This window comes from Dioscorea cayenensis, chromosome 8, assembly GCF_009730915.1.
Source record: "Dioscorea cayenensis subsp. rotundata cultivar TDr96_F1 chromosome 8, TDr96_F1_v2_PseudoChromosome.rev07_lg8_w22 25.fasta, whole genome shotgun sequence".
In the NCBI taxonomy this organism is placed as follows: Eukaryota; Viridiplantae; Streptophyta; class Magnoliopsida; order Dioscoreales; family Dioscoreaceae; genus Dioscorea; species Dioscorea cayenensis.
In genome coordinates, this window is record NC_052478.1 from 3,369,093 (window position 1) to 3,386,724 (window position 17,632).

General features: G+C 34.7%; 1 protein-coding gene across 1 annotated transcript; it reads left to right on the forward strand.

Annotated features, from left to right (window-relative positions):
* The first annotated feature begins 20 nt into the window (after nt 1-20).
* Nucleotides 21-17,235, forward strand: LOC120267154 (cationic amino acid transporter 2, vacuolar-like). Its single transcript, XM_039274857.1, has 25 exons — nt 21-201; nt 2,743-2,935; nt 3,059-3,216; nt 3,339-3,484; nt 4,168-4,230; nt 4,351-4,443; nt 6,235-6,396; nt 7,107-7,207; nt 7,270-7,478; nt 8,790-9,094; nt 10,946-11,139; nt 11,236-11,402; nt 12,114-12,315; nt 12,557-12,641; nt 13,485-13,625; nt 13,698-13,816; nt 13,891-13,987; nt 14,156-14,328; nt 14,433-14,499; nt 14,869-15,027; nt 15,179-15,383; nt 15,518-15,626; nt 16,287-16,399; nt 16,507-16,582; nt 16,833-17,235. The coding sequence occupies exons 1-25, from the start codon at nt 96-98 to the stop codon at nt 16,984-16,986; spliced, it is 3,597 nt and encodes a 1,198-aa protein (XP_039130791.1). The 5' UTR covers nt 21-95; the 3' UTR covers nt 16,987-17,235.
* Nucleotides 17,236-17,632: the final 397 nt, after the last annotated feature.

The window sequence follows — 17,632 nt, forward strand, 5'->3', positions numbered from 1 at the left end:
ACATATATATAAATTTCTCCGCCATTATTACGACTGAAGGCAAAACCACGCTGCGATCAACTCCGGTGCGGAGAGGGGAGACGAGAGGAGCGTCAATGGCGGGCTTCGGGCTGTCCACTCGCCTCCTCGCTGTCTTTCTCCTCCCTTTCTTGGTTATCTTCCTCGCCCCGTCGGCTGAGGAAGAGAACTCGGTTCTCAGAGGTATTTCTTGCTTCTTGAAAATTTTCTTCTTTTCGGAGTTCTTTGCATTTGTTCCGCCCTAGATAGGATAGCAAATGTCTCTTGTGGTTTTTTCATTCTTGCGATGTTAGGGTTTAGTGGTGTCTCTCAAGAATCGCGCAGGCGCTACTTTTGTTTTGGAATGGTGCTGTGTTTATTGATTCTTAAAAGTTTTTGCTGTTTTAAGGTTTTACGGTCTAGCTTTCATATATATATATATATATATATTTTTGATTTTTGATTTTGATGTTTCTTATAAGCCATTTGGGGTTTTAGACTTTGAGAGGTTTGTTTGTGTTTCTTCTTGTGGTTTCACTTTCCGGATCTTCTACTACTATCTTCTTTTGACTGGTTTGCACGTTGAAACATTATTATTTTAGTTGTGATTCTTTTCTTTTCTATTTTTCTCTCATGTTGCCAATCACCAGTTGAACTTGCACGGATTGGCTGATTGGTAAATTGATGTATTTAATTTAAGTTACCAAGTTGATTGGAATGAAATTTTGAGTATCCTAATTAACTTCTCCGCAGCTACTGAGCAGCCTGACAACTGTGCACATAATTTGTTTTGAATTTTGGAACTTCATAAGAATCTATATTTCGTGGTGTCGGATCTATATCTTGCTTCAGTTCTTTAACTGATCTCTGGCATGAATGTGGGGAGAGGGAACATGATGAGAGATTATATGATGTCAACCTTCTACTTGAAATAGAATGACAGTAAAACACATGCAGGACTGATGGTGAGGTTATTCTAAATTAAACAAATAAGAAAATAAGAAATGATGTTACTAAAGAAGGATTTGAAGGCTGGATTTAAGATAATGAAGAAGAATATGAGCAAAGTCCCCTTGATTGAAATTCCATTATGTTTGAAGTTATGACTTTTCTTCTAACCAGCCATTCCTTGTTTCAAACCTTTTTGATAGACATCTATAGAGTTATTTAGTCATTGATGTCCTAAAGTTTCAATCTTGTTGAAGGTTTAATAGAAAATAGTAGATCTTGACTAATGGCCATCAAGGAAAGAGTAATAAGTGCATTTGTCAAATACCTTTTGTCCACAGTTGGTGACTGCCTTATTAACTATTTGCAGATTTGGTGATATTTTTTATACACATTTCCCTTGCCAAACACCTGGTTAACGTTTGAACTAATGGAACACTGAAGGCCCATATTTCTGGTGTTGATGCAAATGCCACTTCCATAGTAACAACTTAAATGACACATATAAATAAATTGGGTAGAACTCCTAAATTTGTTTACAATGAACTGCATTTTTTGGGTATAACCGATGACAACCTGTTATCCTTAACTACCATGCTCTTGAGTATATCAATCTCATGCTTTAGGAAGCAATCTTGAATTATTTAGATATGTCTACCCAATGATTGTACTGATTTGGTAACTTTCAATTTTCTATTTTAGTTTACAAATGTGAGATGAACATATATTAACAATTTTGAAGTATGCATATATAGATTAAATGTACCAACTACTTTTGTAGCATTTGTGCTTGAGCGGTGCTTTTATATTCGTTGAAGGCTAGATATGCACAATCATTGTAAAGCCATGCACAGAAGAACAGTTTGTAGTTTAATGCACAGTAACTTTTCTTGGTCTTTATACTCAAATTTGTTAGTTAATGATTTATAGTGTTTGTATATATTAACATTTTTATAGGGGGTAGAGCATCAAGAATTCCATTTGTAGGTGAGGTCTAAATGACAAACTATGATATACTGTAGAAAACATAGCATTCTTGCATTGAGTATGCTGAAAAAAAACTTCTGTCCTCGTCAACATTCCAATCCAATCATCCTTTCTTGTTTTTTAACCTCTGCTTTGAGTGCTGAACATATGGAGGTGACTATTGACATTAATAGTATCTGTCTATAATGTATTATCAGCACTTGCCTGCTCTTGTCCTTTTCAGTCTAATGAATTGCATCCAATTCTTGTGATCTTGTCTGACATTACAAACTCTAGTACATTAGTACATTTCAATGGTAATGCTCTGTTCTTTATTCCCTTCTTTCTATATGAAAAGTGTTTCCATTGCTTTTTGTTTCTGTAAATAAATTTAAGGAACCTAGTTGACTTGTAGTTGATGAAATAGGTTTGTTCATACAAATTCTCCGTATGCACATGCGCTCATAACAAAAGGATTTGCTGTTTCATTTAAAGAATTCAATCCATTTATAATGCTAAATGATCTGAGTCATGGTTCTTATTCGTCTGACATAGCTCAAAGGTGAGCTAATGTCCTAATAAGAAACCTCTACGTGGAACATAAGACATGAAAATTTCCAATTTACTATCCACTCTTGACACTTGGATCTCATTTCATTATTCATGTTCATAGCATAAGCAACATTTAATCATATGTACTGCTCAGAAACTGCATTTCTTATGTGGATGTTTCTGTACTTGTTCCTGTGATACAGCCATATTCCCAAGCTTGATTCTTTCCATTGTTTTAGCCCCAGATACTACCTATAAATTGTTAATTGTACACTGCAGATGTTGGCCTGGACAATCCAATTGTGCAGTTTGCTCCATCATCACTTGTTGGAAGTTCATGTGAGCGTATCCATGTTACAAGCTTATCAAGGTTGAATCTTGGAAGTTATGCTAGTTCTTTGCATGTTAGCCTTATGGTTTCAGAAGCTATTCCTGAGAAACTTCATGGAAAAATTGAGGTCTGCTTTCACCGGTAAGCTATATTTTATCTTTATTTATCCCAAAATGAATTTTGATCTTTTAAGATTGGAACTGGAATCCAAATTTTCTGTGGAAAATCTGAGTAATGAATTACTATTCTCTATAACCAATTCAGGAATGCTTCTATTGGACTCTGTGAATGCAAGAAGGATGGGTGGCAGGCTCTTACAAATGGGAAGTGGAGCACTGTGATGTCACCTTATGAGACAAGGTTTATTGATGTCAAGTTCAAGGATAAAATATATGGCACTTTAACAGTTGCTGTTGAAGAAGGTGAAGAACATCTTTTTGATATTTTTTCGATATTTTTTCCTTATTATGTGTAGAACTTGCATTGACTTTTCTTGGATTAGTATCTTCAAGTTGTCTTATTTTTAATTTTTCTATGCATGCAGAGTTTCAAAACTGGCGTTTAGTTTGCCTTGGCTTTGGCTTCTTTCTGCTTATCATTGCACCTATTGTCAGTCATTGGGTGCCATTTTATTATAGCACTTCAATGGCTCTGGGGATTCTACTTGTTGTTTTGATAATTTTATTTCAGGTACTATTGCTTCTGATGCTTTGAGCTTTTGCAGCTTTGTGACTTTTTAGCATTAAAATGTGATGCTTTACTATTCCCTGAAAAGTTGTATCACGCAATGGTGCAAGAAATACTAGAATGTAATGAACTGAATAATCTTGTTTAAGAGATAGGTAAAGACTTCCAATCAAAAAGTTAATTAAATGATTAGAAAGAGAAGGGGCTCTTTGGAAGCGTAGTTTTTCACAGTAAAATTTATGTAACTGGCAGAACTGCTAAATGTTTGGATCTTTAGGCCCAGGCATATAAGTATATCAGGGTGTATATTGAGAAAATGATTTATCCTATCATTTCTAGTTGTTTCTTTTTGGAATAATATGTTTAAAAGTTTAATTGGCACACATAAATACGCGCCGTCACCTGCACGGTTATATATCATCATGTTGTTTTTGATCTCATTAATTGGAATCTTCTAACTCTTGGTTTCCAGTTGAAATTTTTTTAAAATTCAACAAGGTTTTTGTTCTTGTTATTATGATATTTATATTATTCTGTTCACTACTCTATGTTTGTATGTCTCTTCTTGATTTGTTATCAGTATCATTTGCACCTTAGCTATTATGTTCTCTTGATAATAAGTCTTGTGGCCACCTTTTGTTTTTGGTGAGTTCTGACCAGCTGTTGCGTTTGTGACTGAGATATAGGGAATGAAGTTACTACCAATGGGCAGGAAAAATGTCTTTTACTTAACAGTATATGGCTCTGTGGTAAGTTTGTGTTCATGGTATTTCTTCTTTTCAATTATATGTTAATTTTATTAGAATTTAACAAGGTTATGTTCCATAATTTCCACTCTAATGGGGTTTTTCTTGCCATCTTTTCTCCAGCTTGGAGTTGGTTCTTTTATTGCACACTACTTTTCCACTATTGTGAACTCAATTCTTGTCAGTTTTGGTCTGAATGAAGAGATGCATAACCCTGTAAGTTATTTATTGTCTCGGTCTTTCTCCAATTGTGAATTTCTAAATTCCTTGCATGTGAAGAGCTTCTCTACTGAAGTAAAATGATCTAATTACTTGACTCTGACTAAATTAAAGTGACTTATTTAAAAGCGGTCTAATTGGATCATTGACTTTGGAGTTTGGATGGTCTTGTTTCCTTTCAGAGGGTGTCTTATAAATATATATCCATGCCATATACGCTGAAGTCTGAAAAGTCATGCCATACTAATTTTCACCCAAATAATTATTAGTCCATACCAGATACAGCTCCTATACGGACAACCATATTGACATGCTAATTTTCACTCACATAGTCATCAGTCCATTCCAAAGACCACTCCTTTACAGCAAACAATCATGACATGCTAATTTTCCCATGCATAGTAATTAGTCCATGCCTAATACAACTCAAATTTCTCTATCTTTGCTTCTTAGAAATGCTAAGGTGGATAATCTAGAGCATTACATTTTGAATCTGTAATATGTTATATTGAAAATTCAAATACACCAAAAATTTAATGCAATATATGGAAAGAATTAATATCATGCTGTCTTGGATTCGACCATAAATTTTCCTTGTAGTTGAGTTGAGGCCTCCCTCTATTTTATAACTCCATAAATACTCGAAAACCACTTAATCTTCAACATGCTATTTGATGTGTTCCTTGAAAAATTTATTGACGTGCATGTTGTTGATTTTGTGTGAAAACCATTTTCCACAAGTTATTGATGTATTGATGCTTTTTGCTGGTGCTGATGTAAACTTTAGAGAGGGGTCTGGAGTCCAGAAAACATCTGGTTCCTGACCAGAATTCACTTTGTTTAGTGCATTGAATGTAATATCTTGAGTCTTGAACTTACACCGAAATTGATTTAGGTGTGTTTGGTGAGTTGGGGACGCGACCAGGCAACCAGTGGACCTTGTTCTCACTTGCCTTCCTAGTAGAATATTTTGGCTGTATTACTTGACTGGCTTAAGGGTCATATAACTTCTTTTTATTTAAAGGACGCCATATCTGATGGTTAATCGTGTAATATGCATTCTGTCCTCTAGTTACCCCTCTGCCTTAATAAAAATCTAGAATTACCCAGAAAAATCACTATATTATCTAAATTTATCATTGATTGATACTCTTACCACCCTAATAATCTATGTTGTAAATTTTTTTCTACTCATAAGCCGATCAAAATCAAATACACTATCTATTATATAGTTTTTATAAGCTTCTCTCATGTTTGCTTAGTTGTCTTGATCATTGATCGCCTTGAAAGTTCTTTTTTAACCTCTGTTACTATAGCTTATGAAGTACACATGGCTTAATCTGCTATTGATTAGAACAGCTTGTCTAGTCACACCTTCTCATTTTTTGGCGTCTTCTATTGATTAGAACAGCCTGTCTAGTTAACATCCTGAATAAACTTGAAATTTGAATGCGCCTTTAAGTTAGTATCGGCTGTGAGGAGCACATCTCACTAGTTTATTCACCCAAATTTTAATGTTTCTTATTTTCAACAGTTTATCCATCAAAAAAAAGAAAAAAAAGAAAAAAGAAAAGGGTTTAGCATTGCACAATGCAATGCTGTTGCCTGTCAATCTAGTAAATCTGCTTGTGTAGGGTGGTCATAGCTCTTGCATCCTTTTATTTGCATATCCTATTTGAAAAGGTGTTTGCTCCCTAATCATGATCAATATTTGTTTGACACATGCACTTGCTCTTCTTATTTCATATTATATAATTTTTTGTTATTATTATTATTTTTTTCCGACAGGTTTCAGTATTTCTGCTAGTAGGAATAATTCTAGCAGGAGCATCTCTAGGATATTGGATTGTGCGAAAATTCATTCTTTCTGGTGATGGTAATGTGGATGCTGGTATTGCTCAGTTTGTGAGGTGGGCACTGCGTGTTGTTGCTGTTGCATCTATTTTTCAGGTACTTCTCATGCTGGATATATGTATATATGTGGAAGTTACACGCTATTGGGGACCCAAGGAACAACTCATGTAGGGTATCAGTGTTTTTTCATCTTTTGATTGCTGCTCAAATGAATGATCAGCAAATTAACTGATTCATTTTTATATGCCTATGGTCAGATAGAACAGATGACAGTTGTATAATGTAGTCGTTCACTCTTTGCACCAACCTATGTTGATGCAGATATTGTCAGCATGGTTCGTAGTTTCACTAAAGATTCATGACTAGCCCCCTGAAGGTGCAAGACACCTGGTTACATTTATAAGCAGAAAATATCAATGTATCCAGAATTCTACTAGAAATAGTGATAATGTAAATACATCAGCTTGATATGATCTATTTTGATTCCATTCCTATAATTTTCTTCATGAACATATAGGCTTTTACGAACTTAGCTGGGTATCACCCCCTAGATAATAATTTATTGACACTTTTTGCTCTCATAGTATATGATGTCTCATTAAAAACTTGAGACATGTTTAATGCTATTTCCAGTAATAATACCTGAGGATTTGGTGTGAAGGGGTGGTTATGTCTTATTCTAACTATTTGTTTCCTCGGGTCATTCTTCTATTAACTTCATGATCTCTGCTAGCATTTCCTGGCAAACTTGACCTTGTTTCAATGTGCAATTTGGCTTCTGACTATTTTTATGTTCACCTTGCCAGAGCACGCTTGACCCCCTTTTAGCACTTGCTGCATCAGCCTTGTGTTTTGGCAGTTGTTTTGCCATTAGCTCCATTAAGTGGAGGCACCCATTGGCAAGAAAGTAAGTTCTGTTATGACATTTTTTTTTCATTATCGTTATTCTGATTACTGTCGTTTATGCAGACAACTGCCACATCAAAAGGATAAAAATCTGTGGCAACAGAGGGCTAGGCATGCATCTGCAGGTTTTAGACAGGCTCAATTCTTCAGTCGATCTGCTGAGAGAGGTACAGAAAAACTTGGTTTGAGGAACCTGAGCACTCCTGGTACAGAAAGGACTGGTTCAAGGAACCTGACTAATCCCTTTTTGAAATCTAACTCACCCACCCAAGGTACATACATGCTTATCTATATGAAAATGTTCAATGTGTTATTTCTTATTATATTGATGCCCAATTGCCCATCTTTTAAAGAAGAATATTTCACTTATAATAATTCCTCAATTTAATATCAACTACTCAGTTGTGGTACATCATAAAAGTCTGCCTTTCCAGATAACCTGCTTAAATAAAGAAGGTTAGGTTACACATCATAATAAGACACGCCATAGAAAGGCTTTTTTGTATGCCACCCTTAACCTTAAAGTAGAATGATTGTATGTTATTCTAATTCTTGAATTGTACATAGTTTTTTGTAAATTTGTTTACATATTTGCTTTCTCAATTAAAACCATTATGATTACTATTCAGCACAATCTTTTTCGTGATCCTCATGTTGAGCTGAGAATGGTATTTTCTTTTACTTGAAGTTATTGTCTTATGCCTTCCATATACGTTTGATGTAACCCTTCTAGATGTTCAAGTCAAGTGAATATGATATAATTAACGCAAATAATTTGTCATCACAAAGAAAATTAAGATTTCTTCTTTTTTAGAAAGTCTAAGACTCGACTTCAAAAATCAAAAAATTTTTTTTTGAAAAAAATGATGAAATGGTTGGTCTGGCATTTACAATGCCGGACAAGCTTTACCCTTACATAAAAACTTATCCACCAGTTTGGCAACTAGGGCCCTGATTTATCTTATTGATGTGCATCCCTCCTCATCTCATACTGGCATTTTCCTGTGCTTGAAAGCAGTTTGAGCCATCCTCACCCCTCATATTGGATGTTGGGAGTGAGGCCTGGATTTTGCTTGTTTAGTGTGTAATGTTTGAATGTAAACTCAGTTTAGGCTTGATATTGGGCCAACTAAATGCACATATATGCCATTAATGCCAATCTGTTGTTACTTATTTTGTTGCTGCCCCTAATATTGTTCCATTTTTCTTTCTAATTTTAACTATATACAAGATTTTTAAACCATTTAACAGGCCAAGCTGGTACATAATGTGTGAATTTTGTATTTATTCCTTAACTTGCTGCTGCTACTTCTTATGTTAATCACTGAGGTTGCCTGTATCAAAGTCTAGAAAATTTTGGAGGTCGTCATTATCAATGAGTTAGGAATGCAGGCTTCCCTAGAGTCAATGATCTATGATTATGAAGGTCTTTGAAACTATCAAACTGATTACATTTCGCAGATTCTTTACTAGTATTATGATTTTTGATGGCTATCAACTTATCTTTCTGTTACTTGGCCATGAATCAGCTTATTGATTTTGTTTGGTTATGTCTTGGCATTCTTTCCCTCTCGATATTGCAGGGCAGATATACTCATCCCCTGCGAAGATATCACAGCATCAAGATTACTATTCTACTTTCCACAAAATGCCGAGGCGCAGATTCTCAAAGAGAGAGTGGGAGGACTTCACTAGTGAGTCGACCAAGGAAGCTCTTTCAGAATGGGCCGCCTCTCCGGAGGTATCCAAATGGTTCGCTGAAAATGCCCACCGTATGAGGCTTGATCCTGACAACAACTCTGATGATGACAGCATGGCAAGTTCCTCAGGCTCCTCTGAGGAAACTGCAGTGGAGGATGGTACTGGGTATAACATCTGGAAGTGGTACTGAAGTTCTGCCTGTGCACTGTGTATACAACAAAAATGTGGTCCTAACTAGGCTTAGCTAGATCCAATATTCAGGTACTAACCCCTAAAAGAAATATACTATCCTAAAGATGCTCCACAAATCTTTTAACCTTTTACTTTCTCGGAAGTTACATGATGTTTAGTGAAGCTGTTGGCTGGTTTCAATTTTGGGTATCTACTGATCTTTGATTTTGTTATCAAATCATCCAGATGTTTTAGCGTTGGAATGCAGTTTGTGTTTGCTTTGAATATTTGCATAGAAGATCTATTCAGCTAATCTCATGTTTTCTCTCTATTTTGTGCATGTTACTATTGCTTTTGTGTTTGGTTTGAGGTGTAATAACTAGAAAAGTATTATCTTGTATTTTAGCAAATAAATTAAGGTTTGTTGCTAGTTTTTAGTCTACGTTTGTTACATTTTTTTCACGCTTTGTTGTTATTCTTCCTGTTCTCTTGACCCTGAAAAACATTTCATAGAAAATTATTAAAAATGGATGTTTATGGTGTTCCAGACGCATCTCTTTGTAGTACTGCAATAACAATCTAACCTGTCATTTTCAATAGTCAATGCCCTCTGTTTTTATTTTCGTATTCCAATGTGACAAGTTTGTGCTTGTGCAACTTGGATTAGTCTTTTTGCGTACTGGTAATGAGTCCATGTTTGGCACCGCAATTGTACAACAAGTTCCTATCACATGCAATGGTTCTGTGGGCTGATGATATTCATCTAAAATTTATACCATTGATGAATAATATATATATATATATATATATAGAAAAGATTAACTGTGGGTATTCGTAGAACATCTGCAGTTGAGCACAATGAGTATTGAAGAGGGTGACAGATAGAAAAGGTTGATTTGGGGTGTTTTTATTTTATAGTTTAGTTGATGTAGATACTAGTAGAAATATATTTGGATGGTTATGATTTGTTTAAATACCGTACTGAACTGAAATTGATTGGACGGTTTAGATCAAAATACTATATATCTGAATCATTTAGACTATTGATTTTAAATTTGAGTATGTCCGTGGATGGTACAACCTCATATATATATATATATATATATTAAAGTTTTTATATACCAATTTAAAAGTCTTAAAAGAGCTTTATACTCGTATAAAATATTTCTTTTCGCTGTGTGTGTGGGGTTTTTCTGTGTATAAATTACGGACACTTACCCATTAAATTTGGAGGAATTTAAACCTCAATTTATTATTATAGATATTGCAGGATGATAGGTCCATTTTTCTTTCTCAACTAATCTTTCTTGATGGGGACATTGATGTGTTCTGTTAAATCATTTTAATTGCCGTGGGCCATACATTGATTTGATATTATTATTTTTTTTGTTTCTTTTAGTACATATCAAGTAATTGACATTGAATGATGATAGTGAATAATTATTTTTTCTTTGTTTATACTTTTTGTAATGAAAACAACCTTATATATCTATAAAAAGAAATGACCAATTCTACATTTACCCTCTTAATAATCTATCTATCTATGCGTGTATATATATTTAATGACATTATATATAGTTAAAAAAAAATAAGCACAAAAATAAAATTTCCAGATTTATCAGTGTAAAAAAACAATGCTTTGTTTATGTTATATATATATATATATATATATATATATATATATATTCTTACATTGGCTAAAAAAAGAAAACATTAAATTATTTACATTTCTAAAAACAATAAAAAATAATAATCGAGAAATGGAAAGCAAGCCCACCTGGTTTCTGAATAAAGAAAGAAATGAAGAAAGAAAATTAAAATAAATAAATAAATAAATAAAAAACAAAGAAAAGCATAAATTTGGATTCAAGAATCAAGATTAAAAACGAGAGCTCTCCCGCGGGCGGCTGGGGGCCCTTCTCAGCCCTTTTATTGGCCCTTCTCTCAATTCCATTCTTTTTCAATCTCTTCTCTTGATCTTCTTGCCCACAGAGTAGAGATTATATCAAGGTCAAACCTACCTCTCTCTCTCTCTCTCTTTCTCTCATTGCTTCAATTCAGGTTCAACAAACGTGAAAAAATCTTTTTTTTTTGAGGGATTTGGTGGCTTTGCAGGGATCGAAGGAGATTGCTTTTGATTGATCTTGATTTTGTTAGGTTTTTGATGGGATTTGAGGAGGGGAACAGCAGTGGCGGAAGGGGGGGATGGGTTGGTATTCAGAGCCTTTTGAGGAGGAAAGAGGTTGATTCTGATAGGACAAAGGCTGGTTCTGGCCATCAGCAGCTCGCCAAGGACCTCTCTGTCTCTCGGCTCATCGCCATCGGTAGTTTTAATTACATTCTATTTGCTTTTGTAAATCAATTCAATAACTCCCTGTTTTGGTGTTCTTAAGGTTGTCTGCTCGATTTTGGAACGTTTGATGTAGAAGTTGTTGTGGAGTTGCTTTGATTAGTTTCATGTTGATAAAGGTGTTATTTTTTGAGGGAGACGAATTTGTTCGCTTTGCTTGTTTGTGTTTATCTTGCCTTTTGATTCATCATGGAGGGCATTGCAGAAGTTTAAAAAGTTCCTTTTTGATGTTGTGTTCTGGATTTTTGCTAACGTTCAACTGAATGGGATTAATTTTTTATTTAATGTTAGGTTTTTCTTATTGGTGTACTCTTCCATATCTTGACTCCTTATAACCTTGGTTTTTAATGGCTTCTTCACATGTGTTTTTTTTTTTCTCTTTGTTGTTGATACCCTTTTTCCTTAATCTTCTTTTTGTGTTTTAAATTAAGTTACAAATATGTTGCCATGCTGAGGTTCTTTGGTTTTTTCAAGTCATATTTAAGTAAAATGATAGTACAACAGATCTGTCTGGTTTGTTTTGTGGTGTTTATCATTTTAATGATCTTATTTATGAGAGTGAAATCTGCTCTGGTTGAATGAGCCATAGATCTATATTTGCTAGTATGTCTCAAAAGTTTATTCTTTATCACGATTTGAATTCAGTAGCATTTCTTATTTTGCAATTTAATGTTTCTCTTTTCAGGTGTTGGATCTACCATTGGTGCTGGAGTCTATGTTCTAGTTGGAACTGTTGCTAGGGAGCATTCGGGACCAGCTTTGACTGTTTCCTTTCTAATAGCAGGAATAGCGGCTGCTCTTTCAGCATTTTGCTATGCAGAACTAGCAAGTCGATGCCCTTCTGCTGGAAGTGCTTATCATTATTCATACATATGTGTTGGAGAAGGGTAATTAGATTTGTTTTTCTTTCTAAAATTCTCATATTTTCCCCCTTTTGTTTCTAGTTTTGTAGAATGGCATGCAATAGTTTCTATTTATCATGCCTTAACAATCCAAGTAATTAAGTTTTAAGAATGAATATAATTAGACTATGCAATATTGCTTCTGGGATTTTCTATAAAGGAAGAAAAATTTTTAACTGGCTCTTTTTTCTTCATATGGTGAGCTTAACATTTTGATTTTGGCCAGTGTTGCTTGGTTAATTGGTTGGGCTCTGATTCTAGAATATACAATTGGGGGATCAGCTGTGGCACGGGGCATATCACCAAACGTGGTATAGTTCATTTTTAGTTTCAGCAATGGCCTGACATATTATTTGCATCTGGCTATATTTTTTCATCACATTGTTAGAACTTGCAGATTTTCTCTTCTACTTTTGAAAATGTGTTATTTCCATATTTTCATAATGAAGTCATCTTATATCTTAATTACATATCCAACCTTCAATTTTTAATGCTTCGGAGGAATGCTACTTTTGAAGGGACAGGTAATGAGTTGAATAATGAAGGCAGGAGAAACACGTTCACATCTCGACATTTTCAATAAAAACAAATTGAATTATCATGCTAGGATCTGTCTTATTTTTAAGCCTTGGGTAACCAAATATTTACACCCACTTCACTGGAAGTGCATCTGCTAGACCCCTTGTTTCAGTACAAGTAATTGACAATTCTAAAATTCCATGACTCAGTATCCAATTTGACAGTAATTAATAACTGCACTATTAATCTAGATCAACCCTTTTAATGGTTCACTTGCATTGTGTTTGGGAAGAGCAGGTTGGTTTATCTAGTGCTTCATTAATGGGTTAATCTATTATAGCTGAATTTTATGTCTTAACTTATTTAATTTATATTGTGGCATATGATGGTAAAATATGTTAATATGCTGAATTTATCCATTGTTCAACGAATTTGTTAGGTTCATTCCTTGTTCATCTAACTTGGCTGTTATGTTCTTTATCCAGAGATTGTTTTATGAATAATATACTCCAGTTTTGACCTAAAACCAGCGACACTGTCAAACCATTGGATTACATTTCTTCCGTTACACCTAATTTGAATTAGTAAAGAATTAAATTCACACATTTTGATCTGAACTGTTTCTTTTGTTCCAGGCCTTGTTTTTTGGAAGTCCAGATAGTTTACCTTCTTTTCTAGCACGTGCTTATATACCATGGCTTGGTATTGTTGTTGATCCATGTGCTGCCATTCTGGTTTTGATCGTTACTGGACTGCTTTGCTTTGGGATTAAAGAGGTACTCATATATTTAATTTTTAACTGTCTCCTTGGCTATGGCACTTAAGTTTGAAATTTGATATCAATGCAGAGTTCATTTGTACAAGCCATCATCACTACTGCGAATGTCCTTGTTATGTTATTTGTGATCATAGCAGGTGGATACATTGGTTTTCAGACTGGATGGGTTGGATATTCTGTTTCCAGCGGGTGAGGAGAAGTTGAATAAAACTCTTTATGTTTAAGGTGAATGTCTAGCTTATCCATCTCTCCCTGATTTATAGATACTTTCCATTTGGAGTAAATGGAATGCTTGCTGGATCAGCAACTGTTTTCTTTTCATACATTGGCTTTGATTCAGTTGCTAGCACTGCTGAGGAGGTAAGACATCAAGGTTTTTATTCTGAATGAATAACTATTTTAACTTTCTCGTGATTTTACAATGCTTGAGTAAAATTTCTGTAACTCAAAATATAATAGTTTTGTTGTAGTATTGATTTTCAGAAACTGTGTTGTTGTGTTATATTCTGTACATGCTCTCTTATTCAGGTTAAGAATCCTCAGCGAGATTTACCACTGGGTATTGGAATTGCACTGACCATTTGCTGCGTTTTGTATATGATGGTGTCTATTGTCATTGTTGGCCTGGTGCCATATTTTGCAATGGACCCGGACACCCCAATTTCATCTGCGTTTGCTAGAAATGGTGTGGATTGGGCAGTGTAAGTAGGTCCTTTTAATTTTAGTAAATGTCATGCTGCAACAATGAATGCTCAGCGTTTGATTCAATGCTAGTTTCTGTTCTAATAAACATTTTCAATGTTAGGTATGTCGTGACAACTGGTGCTGTTCTTGCCCTTTGCTCAACATTGTTGGGGTCATTGCTTCCTCAGGTATGTCTTTGTTCTGCTCCTCCTGATGTCTGTTTAAAACACATCTAGTTATATTGTTCTACTCTGCTCCCTTCCACTATGCAAATAATGGCCCAATCAGACTATTTAGTGTTTTCGTGATGACCCCATTCTACAGAATATATAAGTAGAATTTGTCAGTTTATTATTGTCAGTCATTTCCCATGTTTCTCATCCCTTTCAAGTTTACTGAGATCATAGAGATGCCTAAATGGACAAAAACATGAATTATACTTTGCTTTCTGCTTGTAACTTCCATGAAGGAAATACTGATACTTAAGGACAATTTTTTGTTATTGAATCTGGATTTTATTTTGTTTAATTTGATTTACAATTTTTCCCTCTTTTCAGCCTAGGATATTGATGGCTATGGCTAGAGATGGATTGTTACCACCTTTCTTCTCAGATCTTAACAAGCGCACTCAAGTTCCTGTCAAGAGCACCATTCTGACTGGAATATGTGCTGCAGTCCTAGCATTTATTATGGATGTTTCACAGTTGGCAGGGATGGTGAGACACATCTTCTTGTAAATAAAAGCATTCATGATGCTAATATTTTTGCGTCCATTATTTGTAGGCCATGCAATACTCTGTTATATGCTGCTCCTATATGAGCATTTTGAAATCTGTAGCATAAACATAAGTTTGTTTCTTACTGCAGGTCAGTGTGGGTACACTTCTTGCATTCACCACGGTTGCAATTTCTATTTTGATACTCAGATATGTTCCTCCAGATGAGGTCCCTTTGACATCATCAATTCAAGAATCAATCTACCCAGAAGCTTGTTCAAAAGATAGCAGTTCAATTATGAATGATGGCGAAATATCGGCTGTGAAGCCTCTTATAAACAAGGAAATAAATCAAGGTAATGCTGACAATATTCCATTAGTTCAAATCAAAAGATTTGACAATCATGACCTGCCATTAGTTAGTGAGTGGATATTCCCTGTTCATCTCTGTTTTATCAATGGCGAGTTATGTTCCTTATCTTTTGGGCAGAGAAATTGAATGAGCAAATTAGACGAAAAAGAGCAGCTTTGAGCATAGCATCGGTCTGTATAGGAGTCCTCAGCCTCACTTCTTCTGCTTCTGCAGCATTTTTGCCAAAGTGAGTTATCCTTGTTTGATCAATTTTCAACTATCCATAATGTGCCTTACGCATTTTGGATTCCATTATCTCCAAACTGCTATGATCTTGAGATCTAATTTGTACTTGATAAACTCAAGCAACTTATGAAAATCATTTTTTTCTCAACTGTCTCACCCTCTCAGAAAACAGAATATCTGATTGGTAATTCAAAGTCCCACATTTAATGACCTTTCTATATTCCATCTTTGATATTCCAATAATGCTCATAATTCTGATGGCGAGGTAGAAGGTGTATGGCTTTGCTTCTCAGCTTATTCCCAAAAGCAAATTGTTTACACATCCTGCTAGGATATCTTAGTCATATTTTTACCATCGTCTCTTATGGTAGATTTATGGGACAACTCAGCACTGTGCTGCAAACACTTATATTTGTCATGCTTGCAAACGCTTCTTACCTTTCTTATTATCTTTCTTGTGATACCAAAATCAATATTAGCCATAGGACTATAGAGAACATTTTTGGATTACAAATCACCGCACCCTTGTATTTGTGATATCCTACCTTTCATTTGTTGAAGTATGCTGGTAATAATAGATAAAGTAATCACTATGTCTATGCTGAATTATAGCACATTATGAGCACTGCTTCTGCTTCTAATTTTACTGCTTGTGAATCAGCATTCCTCGGTGCATTGCATGCATAGTTGGTGCATTACTCCTTTTGGGTGGCCTAGGTATGCTATCTTGGCTAGATCAAGATCATGGTCGACATAGTTTCGGACATGCTGGAGGTACAAGTTGAAAACAAATCTAAAAATTCTCATCTTTATCTGCAGCATATAGTCTGCAATTCATGCTAATTTTTTTTTTTTTGTTTGTTTTTTTTCACCTTTCTCAGGGTTCATCTGCCCTTTTGTCCCTGTCTTGCCCGTTTGTTGCATCCTTATAAACACCTACTTGCTAATAAATCTTGGGTAAGTGATTAAAACCTTCATCTTCTTTCAGCTTACTATTTTCATTGATCTAAAACTAGTTAGATTTATGAGATGCTCATCTCATGCATGCAAAGCCAGTTTAGTACATCACATAAATTCAAAAGGCTATAGAATGCTTAACATAATTGATTACTGACTTGACACTATTGCTCACTCTAATAAGATTAATAACGTTATGATTATCACCTGATGTTAACCTAATTGACTGATACTGATCATTGTATCACAGTGCCGGGACATGGGCTCGTGTTTCAGTGTGGCTGGTTGTTGGGGTCTTTGTGTACTTGTTCTACGGGAGGACGCACAGTGCGTTAACTAATGCGGTCTATGTGTCCACAGCCCACGCTGATGAGATGTATAAAAGTTCCAACTCTGTTGCTTAGCTAGGCAACAACAACAACAACAACAACAATCCCACCAAAAGAGAGGGAAAGAGAAAGAGTGAAAGCCTTGTATATTTGTTTTCATCTTGTCGAAATCATTAGCCAAATCATGCTGTGAATATAGATGATCACTGGCCTCGCATATACATATGTAATTTGCTTTTCCTTTTTGTGTGTATATGATGTAACAACTTCAGACAGGATGAATTAATTATGAACAAATACATACACTTTAGCATTGTTTTGTAATCCTTGTTAATGTTTATCAGGAATGTTTGTCAGAATTTAAACGGTTTCACTTTTTGATAGTAAAATATTGGTGGACGGGTCGCTTTATAACAAGTAAACGATTTTATTATTTATTTAAAACATTCTAAACCTGAAAAAGATAATACCCTCATGAAATAATAAATTTAGTCATTATAATTTTGATCATCTTATAACTCAATTACTTTTAAAAAAAAAAAAAATATTTCAATAAGTTATTAATAAATTAAATATTCAACAACGAAAACAAAATACTCGTATAAAACAAAAAGATAAAGTCTTAATTTAGCCAACATGCATATCGACTTCAGTGCAAACACACCACTCTGATAACAACTATTATAAAAAAGATTTATTTTCATCACGGATTTCAATCCCA

What these genes read in the sequence shown, in the direction of transcription:
- LOC120267154 (XM_039274857.1), top strand. Translation starts at nt 96, where the DNA reads ATGGCGGGCTTCGGGCTGTCCACTCGCCTCCTCGCTGTCTTTCTCCTC. An exon ending in TTTGCTTTGGGATTAAAGAG is followed by an intron (nt 13,626 to 13,697) that starts GTACTCATATAT and finishes ATATCAATGCAG; the next exon opens with AGTTCATTTGTACAAGCCAT. An exon ending in TTGCTAGCACTGCTGAGGAG is followed by an intron (nt 13,988 to 14,155) that starts GTAAGACATCAA and finishes TCTCTTATTCAG; the next exon opens with GTTAAGAATCCTCAGCGAGA.